This window comes from Prunus persica, chromosome G1 (assembly GCF_000346465.2).
Source record: "Prunus persica cultivar Lovell chromosome G1, Prunus_persica_NCBIv2, whole genome shotgun sequence".
Classification (NCBI taxonomy): domain Eukaryota; kingdom Viridiplantae; phylum Streptophyta; class Magnoliopsida; order Rosales; family Rosaceae; genus Prunus; species Prunus persica.
Window position 1 is genome coordinate 40,120,497 of NC_034009.1, and position 26,297 is coordinate 40,146,793.

General features: G+C 36.2%; 4 protein-coding genes across 8 annotated transcripts; 3 read left to right on the plus strand and 1 right to left on the minus strand.

Annotated features, from left to right (window-relative positions):
- Positions 2,049-8,641, plus strand: LOC18789671 (RNA-dependent RNA polymerase 6). Of its 2 annotated transcripts, XM_007225378.2 has the most exons (3): positions 2,049-2,454; positions 3,352-6,096; positions 7,495-8,641. In XM_007225378.2, the coding sequence occupies exons 2-3, from the start codon at positions 3,385-3,387 to the stop codon at positions 8,371-8,373; spliced, it is 3,591 nt and encodes a 1,196-aa protein (XP_007225440.1). In that variant the 5' UTR covers positions 2,049-2,454; positions 3,352-3,384; the 3' UTR covers positions 8,374-8,641. The 2 variants fall into 2 exon arrangements, with proteins under 2 accessions (XP_007225440.1, XP_020409777.1); XM_020554188.1 differs by lacking the exon at positions 2,049-2,454 and having other exon boundaries at positions 2,531-6,096.
- LOC18791831 (ethylene-responsive transcription factor SHINE 2) lies at positions 10,162-12,485 on the minus strand. The gene is made up of 2 exons (XM_007224458.2): positions 11,639-12,485; positions 10,162-11,436 (listed from the first exon to the last, which is right to left on the minus strand). The coding sequence occupies exons 1-2, from the start codon at positions 11,716-11,718 to the stop codon at positions 10,845-10,847; spliced, it is 672 nt and encodes a 223-aa protein (XP_007224520.1). The 5' UTR covers positions 11,719-12,485; the 3' UTR covers positions 10,162-10,844.
- LOC18790929 (phospholipase D alpha 1) lies at positions 12,841-17,108 on the plus strand. Its single transcript, XM_020555949.1, has 5 exons — positions 12,841-12,883; positions 13,014-13,161; positions 14,398-14,454; positions 14,540-16,379; positions 16,528-17,108. Exons 2-5 carry the CDS (start codon positions 13,072-13,074, stop codon positions 16,959-16,961), a joined length of 2,421 nt encoding a protein of 806 aa, XP_020411538.1. The 5' UTR covers positions 12,841-12,883; positions 13,014-13,071; the 3' UTR covers positions 16,962-17,108.
- On the plus strand, positions 17,954-21,836 carry LOC18791638. Of its 4 annotated transcripts, none has more exons than XM_007223519.2 (6): positions 17,954-18,352; positions 18,576-18,704; positions 20,145-20,404; positions 21,144-21,228; positions 21,496-21,562; positions 21,649-21,836. In XM_007223519.2, the coding sequence occupies exons 2-6, from the start codon at positions 18,649-18,651 to the stop codon at positions 21,700-21,702; spliced, it is 522 nt and encodes a 173-aa protein (XP_007223581.1). In that variant the 5' UTR covers positions 17,954-18,352; positions 18,576-18,648; the 3' UTR covers positions 21,703-21,836. The 4 variants fall into 4 exon arrangements, with proteins under 4 accessions (XP_007223581.1, XP_007223580.1, XP_020419774.1 ...); XM_007223518.2 differs by having other exon boundaries at positions 18,089-18,352; positions 20,140-20,404; XM_020564185.1 differs by lacking the exon at positions 17,954-18,352 and adding an exon at positions 19,352-19,509 and having other exon boundaries at positions 18,587-18,704.

A 26,297-nucleotide genomic window follows, 5' to 3' on the forward strand; every position in this document is an offset into this window, starting at 1 on the left:
AACTTAAGGACCAACCATGTCACAAAAAAACACAAATGACCAAATGTGATAATTTTGTAATCATCATAGACCATTTGTGATTTTTTTTTTTAAGCCTTGTATTTATAGATTGAATTCAAATAATAGTATGGATGATTTTTATTTACTCCAAACCGTTTAAATTTTGGGGTTTTAGATTGCAAAATCCACTTACTTAATAGATTAATCTTGAATGCACAAATTTATAGAAGGGAGATTCACTATTATACCCAATATAAGGGCCCAAATTATAAAAATATCCTATATAAAATGGACTTTAGAAACACACCTAAAGTCCATTTACAACATAATAAAGAGGCTTGTAACTTCTTATAAATTACAAAACTGCCATCAATTTCTTAAAACACGCCCAACCCCAAAACCTCATAAAAAAAACCTAAAACACTTAATAGGGCATCAAAGTAATTTAATAATCATAATTAAATTCAATAAGATCAGCTTTCATTTTTTGGGTTTATTTATAGAAATTAAATGATGTAGGATTTATTTATATCATTAGTACTAAGAGTGGGTATATGACTAAATATCTCTTTAAGGAATGATGGTGGGAGTGGTGGTGCAAAATCTTGCTTACTTGGTGATATTTCTATTTTAATGCTAGAAGATGTCTAGAATTTGAATTTATCATTTCTCATTCATAAAGAAAAAACGAGTACACACAAAAGCAAGTATGGAGTGTATGCCCCTTGATATTTCCCTATTTTTTATAGATAAAATTACAAGTATACCCTTCAAATTCCTAATGGTGTGTTTACTAATCAGGAGTTGGAATTCTCATCAGAAAATTGAAAAGTAATTGAAAAGTAAGTGGGGCCCACACCTATGGAGGATTCCTGCGTTTACTTCACATCAAGGAATTGAAAAGTAAGTGGGGCCCACACAAAATTAGTAATTGAATTCTTGATTTTAGAAGAATTCAATTATTGGGCGGGAAGTGGTATTCTAATTACTGGAGAACTAACCCATTAGAAATTCATTTTTTTTTTTACCCATTACATTCTCACACAACTTTTAAAATTCTAAATTTGTCATCTACCTTAACCTAACAACGAGGACATTCTAGTAATTAGCACCACTCCTACCCCAATTTCATATGGTTTAGTAAACAACTTCAATTGGAATCCAAAATCTAACTCCCCTCAATGCATATGGTTTAGTAAACAACTTCAATAGGAGGCTATAATCTAATTATCATCAATCCAACTCGTTCTCAATTCAATTCATCCTCAATTCAGTTCCTCCTAATCCAATTACGGATTAGTAAACATGCCATAAAGGCGTTCATTTATCTTTCTCCACTCATGTTCGCTTTTGCTGTTCCGCTCACTCTCACAATTCCTCTCATTGTCTCACAATTTCGCTGTTCTTGTGACTTCCACAATCGTAGCTTCATCCACAATTTAAAGGTTAAAAAAAAAACTTAATTTGAATTGCATATAATAATTTAATGAATGATATAGTTAGATTACATTTGTTGATAACAATTAATGCACAAAGTAATGTGTGAATTTATTTGAGCTACAATTTTTTTTTAATTTTAAATATCACGAAGTGTTCCCATACTTAAAGAGTGAGATTAATTACTGCTCGATGTTTGGCTTGCTCATAGCCGCAAAATGCTTCAAACGGATTTCAAACCTCTACCATTCAGGCAACAGGTAGCACGCCAACTAGAGTTAATAATTTACCAATCGCATCACACCTTTTGTTTTTTAGATTAGTGAGTGGTGTTGCCAAATGATTTGAGATTTTGTATAAGTTGTGCCATTGTATTTGAATATTTTTATTTTGACTTGTATCCTATTTTTCTTTGTTTTATCACCGAAAATGTTATTTCGCAAAAAGTATAAATATTTTGAAAATGCATAAAATTCTATGACATAAAAGTCAAACAGTTAAATAGAAAAATACATAAACATGTTCCAATAAATAAAAATAAAGTCTCCTAAAAATAATCAATAGTTAAAAATCCAAATAAATTGTGTAATAAAAAAAAAGGTTAAAAAATTAAAGAAAACAATGAAATTTTAAAAGAAGTGCTGAACTGAAAATTCTGAGGCAGAAAGATTCTGACAATTAATTTGTCTCAACATAATGATTATCCTTTCTTCATCGTCAAATCAAAGTAAACAATAATCACAGCAGATGGGAAATGAGCGATCACACTTTTTTGACTGAGGCATTTCATCGAGCACTTGGCAGATGGCATTTACTATTTTGAATTTTCTTTTCCTTTTTTCGATTTTAGTCCGAGTCACAAAGCGGGAACTTCTTGAGGAAGGGCAACTGAAAAGGCGTGAAGGACAAGCTCAGTGCTCACGCTTGTTGGGTTTCATTCATATAAGTCTCTCTCCTCACAGGCTCAGTCTCTCTCGCGCATTGTCTCGCTCCGATATCGAATTTTAGCTTCAAGAGGTCAGTGTGGCTTTTCTCTTTCCTGACTCTAATTTCTGTTAATCTGTGATTGTTTCCCGAGAAAATGTGGGAATAAAGTGTTTATTTTTTGTTTAATTTTGTGAGAATATGATCAGTTTCTGTTCAGTTTGGCTCTTTATGAGCAAAATGAATAGCGGATGATGAGTTTGAGAAAAAAATTCCTTTGTTAACATTACATGTTTTGAATTCTATGCCAAATAATTTTATCAATCCTCTGCATTTTGTCATGATGTATTGAATTATGGGAAGGGGCTAGGAGCTCCCATAATGTGGAAGCCCTTTTTCCCAAACCAGATACATCGATCCCAATCTGGGTTAGGTGTGGCAGGGCTATGAGTTGATCTTTTGTAAAATAGGTGCAGGGGGTCTTGGACCTTTTAGTTGTGGAGACCACTGTTCTTGTTTTGCTTTACACCCTTTTATGCTTCAAAATTCATTGAATTTCTTGCCGTCTTTGTATTTGAGTGGAAAACAAAAGACAAAACTTTTTGTTTTGTACTTGGTGTGCTATTCTTCAATCCAGATTCATTTAGTGGTAGATTAGAACCTCAATCCTTGGGCCTGTGTACAACATCCTTTTTCTGATAAGCAAGGACGTTTAGGAACAAGTCTTTGTACAATATTTGCATTATAGTTCTTCAGTTTTTGTTAAGAAGAAAACACAGAGATGAGATTCAACTTTTCCCATCCTCAGTGGTCATGGTTATCAAAAGGTTCTTTTTTTTTTTTTTTTGGTTCCTGGGCTATTACTTTGGTGGTTGAATTCTTTTGTGAATGCTAATCTATGTTACCCTATTTGCTCACGCACATGTTTTTCATTTGTATCCATTCAACTGATGAGGTTATTTCATTTTCTTTTTCTCTTTTGTTCTCAAGCTTTGAAGTGGCAGTGGATATTTCTTACAGAAAATGGAATTCGAAGGAAGTGAAAATGGCTCGGTAGTAACTCAAGTCAGTTTTGGTGGATTTCAGCATCATGCTAGGGCAAAAGATCTTGTAACCTACTTGGAAGATGAAATTGGGCTTGTATATAGGTGTAGGTTAAAAACTTCTTGGACCCCTCCAGAGTCCTTCCCAAATTTCGAGATCAATACTGCAGATGTTAAAAGAACAGATGACTATAGCAGGGTGGAGCCCCATGCATTTGTGCATTTTGTATCACCTGATTCAGTAACTTTTGCTATGGATGCAGCAGGCCGTTGTGAACTTTTTTTTAACAATGAACCATTGAAAGTAAGTTTGGGCCCTGAGAATCCATATTTTTTGAACAGGAGGAGGAGGACCAAAACTCCATTCAAGTTATCTGATGTGCATGTTGAGATTGGAAGTTTAGTTCGCCAAGATGAGTTTTTTGCTTCTTGGAGAGGACCTCCTTATGGGGTGGATTTTATTGTGGATCCTTTTGATGGAACATGCAAGTTTTGCTTTACAATGGACACTGCATTTTCATTTAAAGGGACAAAGAAGCATGCAGTGATTAAATGTGATTTTAAGGTGGAGTTCTTGGTAAGAGAAATCGCTGAAATCAAACAATACACAGACACCTCATATCTTGTGATTCTGTTGCGGCTGACATCATCACCCTGGGTTTCATATAGAACTGCTGATGATGACATTGACCAATCAGTCCCATTCGATTTGTTGGATGATGATGATCCTTGGATTAGAACCACAGATTTTACTCCTAGTGGGGCCATTGGGCGTTGTAATTCTTACAGAGTTTTAATACCACCCCGCCATGGTGCGAAGTTGAAGAAGGCCATGAATTATCTTAGAGAACGAAGGGTGAAGGAGGTTTGCATCAAATGGCCACCTAAGATTCAGGATGAACCTGATTTTGGAATGTCTAATACAGAGCCTTTCTTCAGTATTCAGTACGAGGAAGGTATTTCCTTTGAGATAATGTTCTTGGTTAATGCAGTAATGCACAAGGGCACTGTTAATCAGCACCAGTTGTCTGACAGTTTCTTTCATTTACTGAGGAGCCAACCAAAGGAGATCAATGTGGCTGCATTGAAGCACCTGTGTTCTTACAGAAGCCCAGTTTTTGACGCATGTGAGAGGCTGAAAGTTGTCCAAGATTGGTTGCTGAAGAATCCCAAGCTTGTCAAGGATCCTAAGCGGTTGGATGATATTGCTGAAGTTAGGAGGTTGGTCATCACCCCAACTAAGGCCTATTGTCTTCCACCCGAGGTTGAACTATCCAATAGGGTTCTTAGAAAATATAAGGAAGTTGCTGATCGGTTTTTAAGGGTTACCTTTATGGATGAAGGCATGCAGAAAATTAATTCCAATGTTCTGAACTACTATGTTGCTCCTATTGTGAAGGAAATCACGTCAAATTCCTTTTTACAGAAAACAAACGTGTTTAAAAGGTTTAGGACCATTCTGAATGATGGATTTTACTTATGCGGTCGTAAGTACACTTTCCTGGCCTTCTCATCCAATCAATTGAGAGACCGTTCTGCCTGGTTCTTTGCTGAATGCGTGAACATTAGTGTCGGCAAGATCACTAGTTGGATGGGGAAGTTCAACAACAAAAATGTAGCAAAATGTGCTGCTAGGATGGGTCAGTGTTTTTCGTCTACATATGCAACTGTAGAAGTTACATCAAGTGAGGTAAATGACATTCCAGATATTAAAAGGAATGGGTATGTTTTTTCGGATGGGATTGGTATGATCACTCCTGACCTTGCACTGGAAGTTGCAGAGAAATTGAAATTGGACAGAAATCCACCTTGTGCATATCAAATAAGATTTGCTGGCTGTAAGGGGGTTGTGGCTTGTTGGCCATCCAAAGGCGATGGGTTCCGGCTTTCTTTGAGGACTAGCATGAACAAGTTTGAGTCAAAGCATACGACATTGGAAATCTGTTCTTGGACTAGGTATCAGCCAGGTTTCTTAAACAGGCAGATTATAACGTTGCTTTCAACACTGAACGTTGAAGATGAAATATTCTGGAGGATGCAGGAGAAGATGGTTCTCAAATTAAACCAGATGCTCGTGGACACGGATGTGGCATTTGATGTTCTCACTGCATCCTGCGCTGAGCAAGGAAATGCGGCAGCTATAATGTTGAGTGCAGGTTTCAAGCCCCAGACAGAACCTCATCTACGAGGCATGTTAACCTGTATACAAGCCGCACAGCTTTGGGGCCTTAGGGAAAAGGCTAGGATTTTCGTCCATTCTGGGAGATGGCTTATGGGCGTTCTTGATGAGCTAGGAGTACTTGAGCAAGGTCAGTGCTTTGTCCAAGTGTCTACCCCATTGCTAGAGAGCTGTTTTGCAAAGCATGGCTCTAGTTTTGCTCAGATAGAGAGGAATCTTCAAGTGATTAAAGGACACGTTGTGATAGCAAAGAATCCTTGCCTTCATCCTGGAGATATAAGGATTCTTGAAGCAGTTGATGCCCCAGGTTTGCACCACTTATATGATTGCCTTGTTTTCCCTCAAAAGGGTGATAGGCCCCACACGGATGAAGCTTCTGGAAGTGACCTAGACGGGGACCTCTACTTTGTCACATGGGATGAAAATCTTATTCCTCCAAGTAAGAAGAGCTGGATGCCTATGCAGTATGATCCTGCAGAAGCCAAACTTCAGGGGCGTCCTGTTACTCAGCAGGTACTTATCTACCATTTTTAGTGATTATCTATTATATTCTATGATATTAAACTTTGGGAACATGATTATCATTATTTTTTCTCTTTCCATGATTGCTTTTCTTTCTTAGACAAGCAACCTTCTCATTATCTGCATGCTTCTACAAGAAATATTAATAAATAACACTGTAGTGTTGTTATATTGGATAAGGCATGTCAGACTCCTATTTGTTAAGGAATTTTCTTGTAGAGTTGATAATGTTAGTACGCTGTCCTTATACAACAAGATTTTGTTTTATGCTCTGTGGGAGCATGTAAGCTTTTGTTACCAGATTTCCTGCAAACGCATTAGATGCCACCATTTTGTTATGGCTGTACTATTAAGGATACAGGCCTTAAATTTGTTTGTTTACCCTTAATCCTAGAAGTCTATGCCGGTAAGATGTGGACTGCAATATTTTATATGATAATGTTCCTCCTCACATGGTCCTTTTCCTTTACTAAAGGTCTGAATATGTAGAATTCAACCTATATTTAAGGATTCTAGGTCAGGATCTTAAGCTCTGATAGCATGTTAAGTTTTGTTGCTTTACCATTGTTTCTTAAAAGCTTAAATTATTAAAATGCATGTCACTAAATGTTTTATATTTTATTAGCATGAGTTGTCATCATGAAGTTTCCTAGCAAGTGGTTTTTGTACAAGAAACTATTCTATTAATTAACACATCCATAGCAAAATCATATCACTAAAATGTGGCCGAATTCTGAGCCATTGTCTAAATTAAGAATCAAGCTATGATTCATGGTAACTGGTAACTTGTCTTCATTTATATTAGGTTACATTCTACATCGTTTGTTTTTCCTTGTTGGGTTACACTATTTTGAAATCCCAAATTTGTCACGGACACTCTTACTATCATTAGAGTCTAAGCTGGTAAGCTGGGGACTACAATTTTCTTATAAGCTGACGTTTCCCCTCACATGGTCTTCTCCCCACTACTAAAGGGCCCAAAGTGTAGAGTTCAACTTATACTGGGAGGTTGTAGTTTCAAGGATTTATCTCCCTCTCTGATACCATGTTAAATTTGTTTTGGCTTTACCATTGTTATTAAAAGCTTAAACTATTAAGATGCATGTCAAGAAGTATCCATGAGTTGTCATCGTGAAGTTTCCTTGCAAATGGTGTGTGATCACAAGAAATTATTTTAATAAATGTATCCACAGAAAAATCATACCAATAAGATGTGGTAGGATTCTGAACAATTGTATAAAGTAAGAATTGAGCCATGATTCTTGGTAACCTGTTCTGTATTTGTTTTAGGTCTAATTATAAGTAGTGTTTTCCTTGTTGGGTTTACTCAATTTTGGAATCCCAATTTGTCACGGACACTCTCTTACTGTCATTGTGTTTATACCACAGGATATAATAGATTTTTTTGTGAAAAACATGACGAATGAGAACCTAGGGCCGATATGCAATGCACATGTGGTTCATGCTGACCGCAGTGATTATGGGGCTTTGGATGTGAACTGCCTTAAACTAGCTGAGTTAGCAGCATTAGCAGTTGATTTTCCAAAAACCGGGAAGATTGTTTCCCTACCACAGCACCTAAAGCCAAGGTTGTACCCAGATTTCTTGGGGAAAGAAGACAACCAGTCATACAAGTCAACTAAAATTTTGGGGAGACTCTATCGCAAGGTTAGAGATGCGTATGATGAAGATGCTGCAACCTCTTCTGAGCTACATTATTTTCCCAGTGACATCCCATATGATATGGATCTTGAGGTTCCTGGAGCGGCTGATTTTGTATTTGATGCATGGGAGAAAAAGTGCTCGTATGATGGTCAGCTGAAGGGTCTAATGGGACAATATAAAGTCAAGAGGGAAGAAGAGATAGTTACTGGGCATGTTTGGTCGATCCCCAAGTCCAACAGCAAGAAGCAAGGGGAGCTGAAAGAGCGGCTGAGTCATTCTTACAATGCTCTGAAAAAAGAATTCAGGCAAATGTTTGAGAACTTGGATTCAAATTTGGAGGCTCTTACTGATGATGAGAAGAATCTATTGTGTGAGAAGAAGGCCTCAGCATGGTATCAGGTAACTTACCACCCTAAATGGGTAAAACAATCGCCACCTTTGCAAGAGCCAGATGGTCCTGGAGATGTTGTGGTGATGTTGAGCTTTGCATGGATCGCAGCTGACTACCTTGCCCGAATCAAGATTAAGTGCCACGGAGTGGAACATATTGACTCTACAAAGCCAATCAACTCTTTGAAGAGGTACCTTGCTGATCGGATATGACAAGCATTTGAAGTCATTGAGATTGTGTCTCCTGTTGCTGTCTGTCAAACTTCATGGCGACAAGGCCATTCTGCCATTTGATTAGGTCCATTTTTATATTTCATTTTCTGTTTGGATTTTCCTTTGAAAGTACGACTTTATTGAAGCTATAAGTTTATTGCTTGCTTGCAATTAAATGTCTTTTGGTTGACTGTAAAATATTTTTCTTTGCTCCTTTGAATCTTCAAAGCCTAATCGTCGGATCCATTAATCACTACCCATGTTTGAATCTTCAGGCATATACTGCAATTGCATGAGCTTCTACTTAGAGTCCTTTAATTCCTTATTTTAGCAAAAAAATTCCTTCTAAGGTTTCAGTTCACTTTTCTTTGATGGGTTTCAATATTGTTTTCCTCCAGGATCCAAGGAGTTCCTTATGGATTTCATAGCAAAATTAATGTCCATGAAAATGAAAATGAAAATGCAGCTCATTTCGCTTTCGGCTGTTGTCGGAAACTAAAATTAATTTGGCAAAATCAAATTGTTCAAAGGGTTTCTTTCACCATAATGTAAAAATTAAGTATTTGGTACTCAATCCATTAAGTATTCTACGTCAACTACAGTATTATACTCTAAAATGGATTGATATGGTATACACAAGTAGATACATTCCATTTTGAGACTTGAGAGGGATCCACGACGACAATGAACGATCATCACAACTAAAAATCTTCTATATGTCACTGTTACTGTCACATCTACCATCAACTGCCCCATTTGATAATCACATGCCCCGAAATTAATCCTGCAACGAAAACTTGTCCCTTCTCTCTCTCTCTCTCTCTCTCTCTCTCTCTCTCTCTGAGATAGCAAAAGTGTCTGTAGATGAAGGGCTTTTAGTTTCCTTGATGTATGGAGCATTGATCACCCAACTACTGAGGGGGCTTTCTCTTCACGATTAGATCAGTTTCACATTCATGGTCTCTCAATCGTACGGACACTAAAGGAGCCACTCATGTGGTCTCAGTTCATTGTAATTCACACCACAAGATGTGTTCCTCCTATTTTTCTCCCTCTTGAAAGCTCTACATCTACTTATCTTCTGGTCCAACAATACTCTAATTTGTTATTACCTCTTGAATTATTGGCAGTAACTTAACTTCAAAATCATTTTGCTTACATTCATGACCTGCGATTTTCATGAACTAAAGTAATCCAACTTGATTATACCCAACTTGATTTCATTTTTTTTTTTTTTTTTTTGGTGATCAAAGATTTCTCAAATTGAGGAAAGTTTAAGGAAATATTAAAGTTGGGGTTTTTTTTTTTTTCATTCAAATTAAAAATAAGTTGAAGAGAGGATTTGGTATGATTTGATATGTGATGTCTGCTAAGTTGATGCTGATTCTATTGATGTGGAAACAAAGCATGATGGGTATGTGAAAATTGCTTAACCAATCAACAGATGTTCTTTTCAATAGAATTAAGCATAATCAAATCTAAGTTTCTTTTTCATTCCCAAAATTTCATTCATTTCATGTTCTAGGCATGCAGCATAGCATGGAACTACCATGATGGTATGCACTTTTATGGTAATAATAATATATTATTATTATACCTTTTTGTGAATGTCTTTGAGATAGGCATGCCCCCAACATCTAATATAAAAAAGTATATAAATTCTATTTGATGCATTAAACAAAACAAAAAATATAGGTTGGAATGTCCTAGGTTCGAATTTACTGAGAAATAAAATGTCAGGTTTTTTTTGGTTTGTTGTCGGCATATAATACGAAAATCTAATTGCTGTTTTTTTTTTTCTGCCTGAAAACTCCCACTGTAATTTATACAGCAATCATCTGAGACACACGACGACACCTAGTGGAGAATCAAGATATTATGAGAGTCCTAGGGTTTGGCCAAAAAGATAAAATAAACATTCCTATATATGGAAAATATCAGGTATATATATGTGTCAAATTCTTTTGACTATTTTTCTATTTTTGAATTTGTCCGTAAAAGAATGCACCAATGTTACTGCGTTTCATAAATTTTTTATTTTTTATTTGAAAAAAACGACAGCAGAACAATAACATGGTATGATGCTTTGAGCATTTTTCTTTTCTCATCATATTTGGGTCATAAATACAAGATAAAGTGAAAGTATAATTATTATATTTACCAAATTAGCAAGTAAACAAGTTATAAATTATGTAAGTATGCTGAAATGAACCAAATCTGCAGAAAGAGGTGAGCTTAGTTATCTACATTTTACCATTTCAAGACAAGTATTTGCTACAACCAACCACAAACCTTGACCAGCATCTACAAGTGGTTTTAATTTAATTAGTCTTTATACAATTTTCCCAGTTACCAGTCACAACACAAGAGTGAGGTGGCATTTTATGATTTGAAATACTACTGCTATACTTAACTTCAAGGACTGATTAAAGGCTAGGAATTGAAGCAGCTGGTTGGTTCCCAACTTCCCTTTAAATAATATTTCCTTCTTGAACATTACTTGTTGGTGAAGGAATTGGATAATTCCAATTAAGTAACTCTTCTATCATCTGCATTGCAAGCTTATCCTCTTCATCCTGATCTGCTTCACTCATTCCAGCCTCAATCAATCCCACCATTGATGAACTCGTCGATGACGAAAAGGATGAGGAGGATGAGGAGGAGGATGAGGAGCACATGGATCCATGATGATCAGAAATGTGTTTCTTTTTCTTGCCAAGCTCGATCCTCATGACCCAATTCGAGCTTGCCCGCGATCCGGCAGGGCGCTTCTGCCACACCCCAATGTGAGAATTGTCATTGTCAAGCCTCAGGCAAGTGAGGGAGGGAGATGGGTCTTTGCAGCATTTTCTGAGCTTGGAGTTGAGCAGCTCTGAAAGTGCCTTGGGAGACCATGGAGAGTCTTGGTTAGTGGGCTTTGTGTCTTGACCAGAGCTGTTGTTGTTATTTGAGGTGGGGAAATTGGTCTTGGCATTTTGTCCATTCATCAATATGGCTGCTTGGTCATATGCTCTTGCTGCTGCCTCTGCTGTCTCAAATGTCCCGAGCCACACCCTCCTCTTACTAAATAATAATCACAAACAACAACAAAAACCAAAGAGAAATCAAGAAAGATCAAAATCCTTGCAGATAGAAAAATCATAATTAATATGCAGATAGTCTCACATGTTACGTTATGAAGTTATCATATTCTTTCCATTGTTAGAGAGTCTGATATGTTATGTTGTTAGACGGTTGGAAAAGTGTAAATGTATGGTAGACTTACAGTAAAGGATGGCGAATTTCTGACACCCAAGAGCCCCACTGGCGCTGCCTCACTCCTCTGAACTTTCTGGACTGTACCATGTTATTAAAATTCAGAGAGAGAGAGATAGAGAGTTTTCAGAGATGGGATTTTAAGTACGCATAATATTGGGTGGATATCAAAGAGATGAAGAGAGTTTTGTGTACAATGTGGACATTTATAAGAACTGTCGGTGGCTTGCTTTGGTCGGAAAGTCTCTATGTAGTACAGAGTGCAATAAAGTTTTCACCTGCACAACACAAAAACCATTATAACACAACCCTCAGGTTCTTGACAACTGGAACCAAAGGAAAAATGAGCATCCTGTTATGCCCCTCTCTTCTGCCCACCCAAAAGAAAAGCATTTATTATTTCCATTATTTACACAACAGTTATCTTTTCTTCACACCCCCAATTTTTTTTTTCTTTTCTCTTTTTCTTTTTTCCTTGGATGAGCATTAAGGTGTGTCTGGTTAGGGGTTGACTCAAAAGACTCTTGTGGATTTGTTATTTACTCTGCTAGGACCACAGGGGTCTCTAAATTATTGACCTTTTGATGTCTAAATTTATTGCTGGTGTTGAATTTTCTGACTATTATCATGTAGCATGGGTTGAATTATTGAAAACTTTTTTACATGATTGGCTTAACACTCAATTTTTCAGATATGTCATGCTGATTTGTAAACTGCAACTGAATAAATAATCTGATGAGCAAGAGGCTGCTTTTTTTCCGGTCCCTTTCTTTTAATCTTTCAAGCAAAAGAATAACGTGACATCTTAGATTTACCAATATGTCGAATTTCGATTAGCTAATGGAATATGGTATAACTCAGTTGGTTGAGCTCTTCCACTTTCATTCATGTGGGCAAAGGTTCGAAATCCCCAGGCACCCAATGAATTTGTGTAAACCCCCTCCCTCAATCACTTATACTCAATAAACAAAATAAACTTACTAATTGATTAGTATTTGAACGCACCATGGCATGTTACATAGATTGAATTGGTTTGTGATGTCTTGGGAAGGCACCTTGGAAGCAAAGGTGGAACAGATTCTAGCTTGACTTTTCTGCAGATACATCCCTTCCTTCGTATACAAAATCAACAAGATTCCTCTTCCACTTTTCTCTTTCTATATGTATAATAATTTGATTCATTCCAAACCGTAACAAGCTACCAAATTTTCTCCAACAAAGTCAGCTTTTGTGCAATACCATTTACATCTCCCACGTATTCCTTGAAAGTTTTGTTTCATTTTATATGTTGCTTTAACTTTTCCTTGAAGCTATAAATATATATATGCTTATATATATATATATACGTGCATGCTAATATCTTTGTTGTTTTGGTTTTTCTGTAGCTCTCTCTCTCTGTTTGAGCAAATTTCCAAGAGTTTTAGTGAGAGAAGGTGAAAAACAATGCCGCGTTTGCTTCATGGGACACTTTTGGCAACGATATATGAGGTTGACAGGCTATACAATGGATGTGGGCTCCACTTATTGTGGAAGGTAAACCATTTTTTTTTCTTTAACATGAACTGAAAACTTTTTAGTTTTGTTCCTATTTCTTTCAGCAAGTTTTGTTGTGACATTTATTTGTTGTTTTATGTTACAATCCATATAAAGTGATCATACTTTTATGGGAAAAGAAGGTATAAACTGACCAAGGAAAAATGCTTGTACTTTTGGTAAGCCATGTAAAGGGGAAATTTCAAAAGTGATAGCCTAAACAATAAATGATATGGTTGTAAAGATTTTTATCTGATTTTTATCTTTTTCTTTTGGGGTAGAAAATGGTTGTAAAGTTGTAGAGTGAGGTTTGGACCAAAAACAGAAAAAAAGTTATGGAGTTATGAGGTGGAAAATATATCTATCCCAACCAGAAAAACTTACTTGCAACGTGTACAGCACTTTCCATGTGTCATTGCGTTATTGGTCTAGGATAGAAAAAGTATTATCCCCGTCACATGAAAGTGTTTCTCCCAACCCAACTGCTGGCAATAAAGCCTCAAATGACTTTTCAAAGGGTAAAATCTGAATTAGAAAGACAATAGTGGCTCATTTAATTAGAAAGACAATGCGAGCTTGAAGTTTTGTTTGACTTGTGTATCGGTGATCTCAAATACCATACAATCTATCAGTTTGTTCTGTGTTTCTCTCTTTGTAGGCTTGATTGCTCATAAAATTTGATACATCTGATATTTTCATCCGAGGAAAATTTCTATTTGCATATGATTTACATCTGGATATTTTTAAAGAAGCTTATGATATCCCCGACTAAATTATAAAATCACTTTCCCCAAGTTGTCACCAACCACCCATATCGCCAAGAATTTGTTAAACTCTGTTTCTCTTTCTGAAACTATGGAGCATAGCGCTAATGACAAAGTCCTAACAAGATTCTGATGGAAAATTCATATCATTTGTAACTTGAAATCTTCTTTATCTCCTGCAAAAATGAAGAGATGTCCTGTGAGGTGCATCATCTTTGATCAGTATAGCCAAGCAAATTAATCTGCTGTACTCAACTTTTGTTTGCACAAATTTTACTGTCATGCCAAAGTACCATGCATAATGTCTAATTGAAACTGTTTTTTTTTTTTTTTAATTTTATATAATTTTATTTTTATAACCATCTTTCAATGGTAAAAGTGTCTGTACAATTTGTGGTTATTCTTTTCTGGTGAAGTGTTCTTGCCCTGATAATTTTTTTCCCTTACTTTTGACTCTGTCGTTGCACAAAAGTCACCTAAAATCTTTGTAGCTCAAATCAAGAAGTTGGTGCTGTGCGGGCCTAAACAGGTATATTATTAATGTCAATCTCATTTTCCTCCAAACTACTGATCAATCTATTTCTGTTCATAAATTTACCTTAAATATTTTGTAGATTGTTGGATCCAAACTCTATGCAACAGTTGATCTAGATAAGGCCAGGGTTGGCCGGACCAGAATGGTAAACGATCCCAACAATCCCAAATGGAGGGAAGACTTTCACATCTACTGTGCTCATAATATCTCACACCTTATATTCACTGTCAAAAGTAACGATCTCATTGGGGCGACTCTGATTGGAAGAGCTTATATACCTGTTGAAGAAATAATCAAGGGTTATGCGGTGGACAGATGGGTTGAAATATTAGATGAAGATGGAAATCCCATCTATGGAAATTCTAGAATTCATGTCAAGTTGCAATTTTCCACTGTTAAAGATGACTTCCATTGGTCTCTGGGGATTAAAAGTCCCAAGTATGATGGTGTTCCTTGGACATTTTTCAATCAAAGAGAGGGTTGCAGGGTTACACTATACCAAGATTCCCATGTCCCGAACGATTTTATCAGTCACATCCCCGCGCATGAGCCCCAGAGATGCTGGGAGGACATCTTTGATGCGATCACTAATGCAAGGCACTTCATTTACATAACCGGGTGGTCTGTGTACACTGAAATAACCTTGTTAAGGGACCCGAGTAGGCGAAAAGATGACATTACACTAGGGGAGCTTCTTAAGAGGAAGGCAAATGAGGGTGTTTCAGTTCTTTTGCTCGTTTGGGATGACAGAACTTCTGTTGAGGAACTGAAGAAGGATGGTTTGATGACAACCCATGATCAAGGAACCGAAGAATACTTTCTAAACACGAAAGTGCATTGCTTCTTATGCCCCCGGAACCCTGATGTTGGAAAAAGCATAATTCAGGGTTTTCAGACTGCAACAATGTTCACTCACCATCAGAAGACAATTGTAGTTGACAGTGAGATGCCTGGTGCAGAATCCCAAAAAAGAAGGATTGTGAGTTTTGTTGGAGGTATTGATCTTTGTGATGGAAGATATGATACGCCAAAACATCCCTTGTTTGCAACTCTAGACACAACTCACCAGAAGGATTTCCATCAGCCAAACTTTGCTGGCTCTTCAATTAGGAAAGGCGGTCCACGGGAGCCCTGGCATGATATTCATTGCAAACTGGAAGGGCCTGTTGCTTGGGATGTCTTGTACAACTTTGAGCAGAGGTGGAAAAAGCAAGTTGGTGAAAGGTTCTTAATTTCACTAGGCAAGCTTGAAGAAATCACAGTTCACCCACTAAAAAATACGTTCTCAAATGACAAGGAGTCATGGAATGTTCAGTTGTTCAGATCTATTGACAATGGGGCTGCTTTTGGCTTTCCTGAGAAACCTCAGGAAGCAACACAGCTGGGCCTTGTGAGTGGGAAGAATAACATCATAGACAGAAGCATTCAAGACGCTTATATCCACGCCATTCGTCGTGCCAAAAACTTCATTTACATAGAGAATCAGTACTTCCTTGGAAGCTCATTTGGCTGGAAATCAAAAGACATTAAGGATGAGGATATTAATGCTTTGCATCTTATACCAAAGGAGCTCTCACTTAAGATTGTTAGTAAAATTGAATCAGGGGAGAGGTTCACTGTCTACATTGTTGTCCCAATGTGGCCAGAAGGTATACCTGAGAGTGCTTCTGTTCAAGCTATATTGGATTGGCAAAGAAGGACAATGGAGATGATGTATACTGATATCTCTGAAGCCCTTCAGAGAAGGGGTTCAAATGAACACCCAAAGGACTATCTGACATTCTTCTGCCTAGGCAACCGGCAAATGGAGAAGGATGGAGAATATAAACCTCCAGAGACTCCAGAGCCAGACACTGATTATAGAAGAGCTCAGCAGGCCCGGCGTTTCATGATTTACGTGCATTCAAAAATGATGATAGGTAAGTCATAACTGTAGAGTTCCGTTATGTTTGAAAGTGAAAATTTCTCTAGCAACATAACATATTGATATATTGTAAGAGATTATTTATCATGTTCAAAATTTCGAATACATATTAATGAAAGTCTGCTAACATGTGCCTGTTTCAGTTGATGATGAATACATAATCCTTGGATCTGCCAACATAAACCAAAGGTCCATGGATGGATCAAGGGACTCTGAGATTGCTATGGGGGCATTCCAGCCTGAACATTTAGCTACCACAGACCCAGCTAGGGGTCAAATCTATGCTTTCAGGTTATCACTATGGTTTGAGCACCTTAGAGTGCCTGACAACTCCTTCTTGCATCCAGAATCTTTGGAATGTGTCCGAAGAGTAAATCAGATTGCCGAAAAACACTGGGATCTCTACTCAAGCGACACACTTCATCAAGACCTTCCAGGTCACCTTCTTCGCTACCCTGTTGAAGTAAGCAAGACTGGAGATCTAACAACACTGCCAGGCTTCGAACATTTCCCCGATACCAAGGCTCGAATTTTTGGTAATAAATCTGAGTACCTTCCTCCAATCCTCACAACCTAGCAGTTGTGTCTGCTCAAGATGTGTTATTACTAAATGCCTAATCTGGATGTAAATTCCTACTAATCATTAACAACATTGTTAAGTCCCTGAATTGTACAAAACATATGCAAATTATTATCCAAATAAAAGTTTAATGTTCATCAACTATGATCCTGCATTGCTTTTCTTAACAACAAAGTCCAAAAATGTCCTTCCTTGACCACTGTAGGCCCAGCCACAGCTCCATCATCATCACCATCCTCCAATACATGAATCATTGCTCTCATTAAAACCTCACTTAATTGCTTCTAAGCTTGTATTCAAAATGTAGAACCCAGTCCAAAAAAGCCAGGCAAACAAGGATAGGATTGCTGATCTAACTGTAAAGTCAGTGGTCATGGTCTCCTTGTTTTGGATATACATTCTCTCAGATACCTTATAATTTCAAATTAAGGGTTTGCCCTGGGAGAATTTGTCAAAATGTTGGCAGAGGCTGTTTGTTGCAGATGGTTTGTTGCATATGAATGCATATATGGTCAACACAATGGACAAGAAAGCATGAGAGGTTTTTATCTTAGAAACCATAAAATTTAGGAAACTGATAAAATAACACATACTTCTACTCCTCCAGTGATTTACAGATCAATCAGACAGAAAAATTTCACATTTTGCTATGTGTAACATGCACAAACTTTTGACTTCCTCTTTTGAATTTCAATATTTGGACATATCATATATAGATATACCTGAGAGGTGCTTTTCATAGGGGCATATAGAATTATATAGATTAGTTGATACTTTCTTTTGCCTTATCCACTTCAAGAGTTAAAGTCAATGTCCTGGTTCATTCAAATCTTTAGTATATATAATATCATATCCAATGCTGGGGCAACCAAGAAAAAAGTAATTATACATATCCACAGGAAACCCACAATGGGTTGGCAATCAAATAATTGAGTTCTTGCTACAATCAACTAAATCCAATAAAAAAAATGATCTAAATATACAACAACAATAATTATCCAAAAACACTAGATGGATTATGATAGCATGATTGATGGATTCCATCAAAACCACCATGGACCCCCCAACACCAACACAAATCAAAAATTTCATAGAAGTCGTTGTAACCTACAACAAGAAAATAGAAAGAATAAAAAATAAAACCCCAAAGCAACCTTTGGTTTTGCCTCCTTCCTCCCAATAAATAAAGTAATAACCATTCTATCACAAAACACGTAAAATTAGTGAGAATAATTAGAGAAAGAGAGGAGAGAGTTTTTAAAGAAAGAAAGAAGAACGAAGGGTGCCCCTTTGGTTGAATCAGAAGCCAACCAGAGGGCCAGCTTTTCCATGAAGGAGAGAAGAAACTGACCTTACCCAATTGCCAATCCAACCATGCCATCTATCAGGTCCATTATTATAAAGAAAATTAATTCGAAAATAAAAACTTGTTTTTTTAATTGAAAGTGGTTGTAACTTGTATTTCCTTTCTCTGATTTCAATTTCCCCTTTTTTTTTTATTGGGAATCAAACAGAGCATGAATATTTGTGATTGTGTTTGAATTTGACTGAAATTAAATTGGTGTTTATCTGAGTGCTCTGTTGCCAGCTCTAATTGTATGCATTTCGCAGGATCGTGAGGTGTGTTTCTCTCCTTCGTGGATTTAGGGTTTCGGTGGACAAGTTTAAGCTTGGCCGCGTCTAGATGAAAAGCTGTAGATATCTTCCGTCTTGGGTCTCTGCCATTTTCACATGCATGGGGTGAGTTTTTTTCTTAATCCTTTCTCTCTCGCTCTTTTTTCTTTAAAAAGAAAAAGTTGTGGGCTTTGTTTGTTTTATGAGACAATTAAGGGAAATGAAGAAGAAAAGTTGAAAACTTGGATTGTTTTTTGTGAATTTTCTCAGCAACCAAACAGAGGTGATTTTGCTGTAAATGTCTGGTTGTTGGGAGAAGCAATGAGATAAGAATAATAAAAGTGAGACTTCACTCTGAGAATGATATTTTATTTTCCTATTATTGAGACTCTAGAAATCCAAATCTGAGCTCAAATTGGACGTGCAACTATTTGGTGTAGTTAAATCGATTTTGCTGGTTCTGGGATGCTGACATCACTGGTGAAAAAACAAAGATCCAAAAGTGCAATATTTTGTTTTTGTTTTTGTTTCTTTTACCCTTAGCTTTCTGGATGACCAAACAGGGACTTGAGGTTTTCGTCTGTAGCTCAAGCTTGTTCCTTTAACTTTGTTTTGGAATCTTTGTACTCGGGTTTGCTTGTTTGTTAAGCGAGCTTGAAGTGAGTGAACAGGGAAACGTGTTGGTGGCTTTTTTATTTGCCATTCTTTGCTTCAAGCCTTAGGCAGTTGGTAATTGTATTCATAGGGGTTTCCCTTTGGATGGAATTCTACAGAAAATATGTATTCTAGGTGTTGTTTGTTGTCCCAGACGGAGAGATGCTTTGGGAAGAAACCCTGCTGTTCATTTTTTGTATTCACTGGTGCTTGTTTTCGAGCTTTTATGGCTCTACTTACGGAGAAATTCAAAAGGAAATGCGAGGCACTTTTCAGTGTAAGGGAGAATATTTTCTTTCTTTTTCTTACCTAAAATTTAATTCTAATGAATTTCTTCAGGAAATGACCATGCCTTGTCCTTATTTTAAGTTTTTCATAATTGGGTATTGAGTACTGTGGTCTTTGTAGAACTTGGATCTGGTGGTGTGAGTTTTAGTGGCTAAGTTATTTTCTTATGTTTTAATTTGATACCTAGGTTTGTTACAAATGGTGGATTTGATACCACTTATATTTTGCTTATAGAGAATCAATGATGGGTTGCATTTGCATCAGTTTCTTCCTTAAGGTTCTGTCTATTTTACCCAAAAAAGAAAGCTAGATTTGATTATCATTGGAAATTTCAGTAATTGGAAGATTGTACAGTTTTAAATCATGGGAAAGTGTACGCAATTGGGCTTTTACTGTTTCCTATTTTCTTTGTTTCTGGAGTGTGGGTAGTTAGGGGGGGGGGTACCAAAGAACTTTAGGATGCAAACTATGTACGCCCATGTAGTATTATTAATTTTCAATTTGTTTTTTTCTTGTTACAGTTTTTCATAAATTCTGGCTCCAAGATTGGGATCAAGTTGATAGGTGTCGTACTATTACTAATCATTTGTTGTGGTTACTTAAACCTAATTTGTAACAGAGCAGAGGCTGTCTTGGATGCTGTACTGGTACTCAACCCCGACTACTTATTGCGGTCGATGAGCCATCAAACAGACTGAGAATTCAAGGTCGATCGGTGAGGAAAAATAGCATATCAGAGGACTTCTGGAGCACTAGCACTATGGAAATGGAGAACAGTGGAGTCCAGTGCCAGAAAAGCATCTCATCAGTGAGCACTTCAAACCCCATTGATTCCCATGGTACTTCCGGCAGCACAAGCAATACACCTGAATTTGTAAATCATGGTATGTCACATGAAATAACCTCTATTTCTCTCTCTAGTATGAACTTGTCCTTTAGTCACTCATTGAAACTGTCTTTGATGTTGTATGTTTATTTTGCCCTTGTCATACTGTGTTGTTTGAGTCACCTACTTCATTCTAATTTATTTAGTATAGCCAGATAGATATGGCCCAGCCAAGCTTGGGACTAGGTGGTTCTGATAACCTTGCTTTGGGTAAGTAGTCAGAGAAAGAGCTACCTGTTGGTTGTATGGTTTCATATATCTCAAGAATTTTACCACTGTTTTCAAATGTGAAAATGCTCTTAAATACAGATAACATAACTGGGAGTAGCTTCTTGTACTTTTTATGGGCTTTTCCTGTATGGCTGCTATCCATGTATGTTTTATTTGTCTTCAACAACAAAAGAGAAGACAACGGTGGATATTCAGGAAAGCTTGATTCACATAACCATTTTATTTTATTTTATTTCCTATCTTCAATGTTTTTATTGATTTTAGGGTTTTATCTGTGAAAACTTAAGTTTGGTGTGGTGTTGATGTTTGTGTCATTTGATCAATTTTTGTAATCTTTTAGACCTGCAAAGTGAAAGCAATGGGTGATGATAGGTTTTGTGGTGCTTTTCTGAAACTTTTTTGGCTGAACTTACGTCCAAAGTCATAATCATTGTTCGACAATGCCTTTAATTCCAATTATTCTAGCAAACTAAATTTTTAACTGGTGAAAATTTTAATGGGTTCAGGTCTTTTACTCTGGAACCAGACGAGGAGTCAGTGGCTTGCAAATAGGTCTCAACACCAGACGCAACTTCGAGAACCTAGAATAAGGTGAATTTCTGTATTGCCTATGATACTAGAAGTATTTAATCATCGTAGGGGCATGTTACATTCGAGTAGGAATACGTGCCCCGATTTAGCAACTTAACTATTTACTAATTTTCACTTGATTTTAGCTTTCTCTTGCTTGCACCTTGGATTGCACTAGATACACCATTGCTGCCTATGCAAGTTTTTGTCCCTTGCAGTTCTATTAGCATTTTTCACATTTCCATAATCCATAATATATACTAATGATCCAACTACTGTGTTTTGTAGTTGGAATGCCACTTATGAGAGTTTACTTAGTACCAACAAGCCGTTTCGCCAACCGATCCCTCTCCCTGTAAGTTGACTTGGCTCCACTTGTTTCCTCTGCTGGTATTTGCTTCTGCAACCTCTTTGGTTCTGACTGTTGAATTTAAATGACAGGAAATGATCGATTTTCTTGTTGATATATGGGAGCAAGAGGGTTTGTACGATTGATCCAGCAAAGCCTGAAAAACTTTCTTTTCTTTAGCTTTTCTTGCCCAGCTTTGTAAATTTACGCAAGTCTTTGAATCTTTGATACTTATGCTTGCTTACATATCAATTGCTATGTTAGATTACACTTGAGCTTCTTTTTTTTGAGCTAAATGCCCCAAAAACACACCTGGCTTTTCTGATTAATTACCCTGGAGATGAAAAAAGCCAGTAACCAGTAAAATCAAAAAAGAAAAGAAAACCAAGACATGAAAACTATTGTCATACTTCTTTTTTTGGGTCAAAATTGGCAAACTGCACTGATTGTTTCTGTGTGAAGAGAAGACAATGTATTATTAGTTCATCCACAAAAGCATAGTGCTTTCTTGGTGGCATTACGACCTTCATCATTTCAACAGAATTTGATATGATCCGGCCCATGATGCCAAGAACTTCAAAGTCATGGATCACTTCGCCAAACATTTTGCTCTAAGAAATAAAGGCAATGGACAATGTCATACTTTAATCATATTTTACACATCTGAAAATTATTAAAGACGTAAATTTGACGGAATTTTTAAAAAAATCTGAAAATCAATCATGGTTTGGTAATCAATGATCTTTTTTAAAAACTGAAGATTTGGTTTTTGATATGACAACAAATCGAAATGAATCAAACCGGAATTAGACTTATCATTCGATATAAACCGGAATTAGACCTAACCATTCCATATGAACAATAGAAGACGACGGCTTATTAAAAAAAAGGTGTGAGCCATCTCAAATGGACCCAAGTCAAACAAAACTCAGCACTTGATTAATGTGATTAACATTTTATTATCAACCTAAATACAATGTCATGCATGTTTCATGTTTCACGTTTAATAGTTCTATTAGAGAATAAAATAATAAACAAAAATGGATGTGTGAAGTATTACCTACTTTCTCCTTCTTTTTTTTGGTAAATGCAGTCCTTGAATGCCCCCTTCGGTGTGTATGCTTCCAAGTAATGGTGTTATAAAAATCAAGCCCCGCCCCACAGCCTTCTTCCTGTTTCTCTCCTACTACGCACGAGACAGTGACATATTAACACTATGTTTTGTCCCACCTCTTCCAACATTGAAAGTGGACGTGGGCCACCTCCATTTGAACTTTTAAGATGAGATGGGCCAGCCCAATAATACATGTTCTAGGGTTTTTATTTATTTAATAAAACGATTTGACGTTCATAAATATAATGACGGACACGGTCTGAATTGGATTAGTTTTATTTTAGAATTACAACTGAATCAATTATAATGTGGTGATTTCCTTCGATTCCAGTTTACCAAAAAATCATTCAAGAAACTGAACCGAACTAAATTAATATTTGACTATTTAATTAGAATTAAACCAATGTAAAATATGTTATTTACATATTAACTTTAAGAATAAATAAGTCAATCGTCAACATATTGAATGGTATTTAGAGTAAATTCAAATGTTTTAAGTTCGAATTCTCATGAACATAAATAAATCTATGTTTACATTAGAGATGCAAGTAATTGTACCTACTTGAGCTTTATCTTAAGATAATCGGGTGGTTGTAAGGATTATTCTTTATTAATAAAGAAGAAGAAAAAGAGTGGGTTGGCAACTTGGCATGATCCTTCACAAGATCTTATAGGTTAATGAGGGGATGTCTTCCACTGGATTTTCTTTTTCTTTTCCAGGAGGAGTCCTTGCCCTGCAGCTTATTTAACGTTTTTTAGCTGGAAAATATATTCCAAAGAATCATGGAATTTGGATGCTTTCTTCATTGAGAGGATCCAAATCCATATCCCTAACCAGTGGAAAGAAAAAATAAAATAAAAAAACATATGTCACGGAGAGCTCAGCCACTAAGCCAGAGAGGTTGAATGCTAATTAATTAGCTTTAGCTGGCTAATGATCTGCACCTGTATAATTAAATTATACACTTATAGAAAGCATCCTGGTGCTTATTACTTGGGCCTCATGCTCTGCGTGGGACTAATTATATTATAATTCAAGTTGCTAGATTTAGTTGCTTGATTATATACCCAATTGGGATTAAGAATAGTGATTAATTAGCCTTGGATGAATTGGAATACGGTCAAACATAGCAGGTACGCATGTTATGATGTTCTTCCAAATTGCTTGAGTTGGATACATTATAAAATCTAGAGAGAGAGAGAGAGAGAGAGAGAGAGAGGTCTTCAAATAAAGCAAAGATGAATGCTGAAATTGTTCTTGTGGTGGGTATCAAAATGTGATCAGAAAACATTAGAATTAATCTTCTTTCCTAACCTTCCCTTAAAACAAACATTAGGGAATGTAATAGCCTTTGTTCATGTGACAAAAGAGAAAAGAGAAAACAATTGACTGGCAAATAGCAAGAGCAAGTTGGGTCAAAAGAGAATCGTATGGGGAAAAGTGAAGAATCAGTGAGCCATTTAAATTTAAAGGTACATGTCTCTGCAAAGCTGTGCATTGTACATTGTACATGGATTTGCTCTAGTTTTAAATTATATATTGTTTAAGGTAACTAATATAAATAACTAGTGGCACCGGCCCAGTTGCATTATAGATTAACTTAGCTTAGCTTCGCGTAATTATCGTTACCAGCTCCATAATCATTCTTCTATACTACGCTTGGATCTGGATCCCATGAGAATGAGATGGCTTTTCCAATTGTTAATTAGCATTTGTTTACCTTGGAGGTACCAAGTAAGAAAGAGTACAAATCCAACTATCTATGCTACACAGATCGAAAATACATGACTGTTATTAATGCGTGTAAAATTCATTGTCAAAATAACCTTATTTACGCACATCAACAATTAACAATCGTATTTTTAACGTTGATCTTTAAGAAGAGATGAAACCCATGTACACTACTTAGTGTTGGATTCTGAGTTTGAAAGTTGAGCATTTTCCCTTATTTTTTAAGCAACTTCAACTTTAAAGTTACCCTGCAATTGCAGGTTAGTTGGCCCACCAAGGACCGAGGAATTCTTGGAGCTCTACAATTCTTTTTCTAATTCAACCAACCCACTTGCCCTGTTTTGCCAATTATGATAGCCTCATTGATTGATCATATGAGTGGCTATAATCAATTATAGGGCATGGATGATTCGATCCACAGCTGGATTTTAATTTCCCATTTGTGAATAGAATAGAACAGAATAATTTCAACTTGATGGGCAAGTGAAATTACTTAATTATTTCTATTTTGGGGCTCTGGCTCTTGGGAGGTTCCCAAGTTGGAAATCTGCCAAGTTGTGATTAATTAAGCATTTAAATTAATCTGTTATACTAATTGGATGGTTCAAGGAAGAACAAGGTTAAGCATGTATTATTAGTCTAGATGAGGTGGGGGGGTTGATTTCAAGGGAATTCACATTTCTTTTTAATCTTCTTTGTCAAAGTAATGTGATTCAATGTATTTGATATGACTGACAAAATAAACATACCATATGTCATTTTCAGTCCAATTTTCAAACAACACTATAAGTCTATAGATTTCAATTCATTGTTCCCTTGTTATGATGCAGAGGGTACATACTTGGTTGACTCTAAACGATAGTTTTGAATTTTTATCATCACAAATTTAAGGGCGGCTGTAACTTGTAATTAATTTAATAATGGTTGTATTTTTTCTTGATGGTTTTAAGGGTTGTTGTAATTAGTTTCTTTCGGTTTATAATTACGAAGTTAAGTTTATCCTAAATTCAGTAATCACAAATCAAAGTAGACAAGAAACCTTTCAAGCCAATCACAATCAAATCAACCAAGTTGATTCAATTTTTACACTATAAGAATTACTCTTGGACCAAACCACCAAATTATAATTAGTTTGGTTATGTTTAGTCTATTCGGAGATTGTTAAATCGTGCCAAACCACCTCTATATATTGCTATCAACAACTTAAAATCAAAACTAAAACCCTAACTCATTCAAATTTGATGTTCTCTCTCTCAAAATTCTTTCATTTTCAATGATAAAGAAGTTTTCTCAACTATTGTACAAGTGTATAAAGTTCACTTGGATATATATAAGAGATAATAAAACATTTTATTAGTTTCGTATAAAGGGAAATAACTACCAAACTGGTGAATAAATGAATTGATTTGGCTGAGTGTTTGGTTTGAGACCTAACAAGGCCAGGTCGGGTCCACCTTTACGCGTAAAATATATGTATTATTGAATAAATCTAACATAAAAGGAAATCGAAGCGTACCAAGCTGGACCGCGTCCACATCTATCCAAAACAAGTAAAAGGTTATATAACTTTGACTCAATTTAACTTAAAACGAAATCCAACAGCATAAAACCGGACCGCATAAGAAATTCATATTTTAAAATAAATTTAACATATTTTAAAATATTAAGGTTTTAAGATATTTTTAGTCACTTATTGTTAGATGTAAATTTAACGGTTTATTTATTTTTATACTCCTTTTAAGAAATTTTTTTAAACTATTTAATTAATATCCAATGGTGAGTGACTACAATATCTTGGACTTTTGTGATCCAAAAGATCGAAAATGATATACATATATATTAGAACAATTTCAGTGTTGAATGGAATTCTTAGCAATCTTCCTACTTCTAAGCAT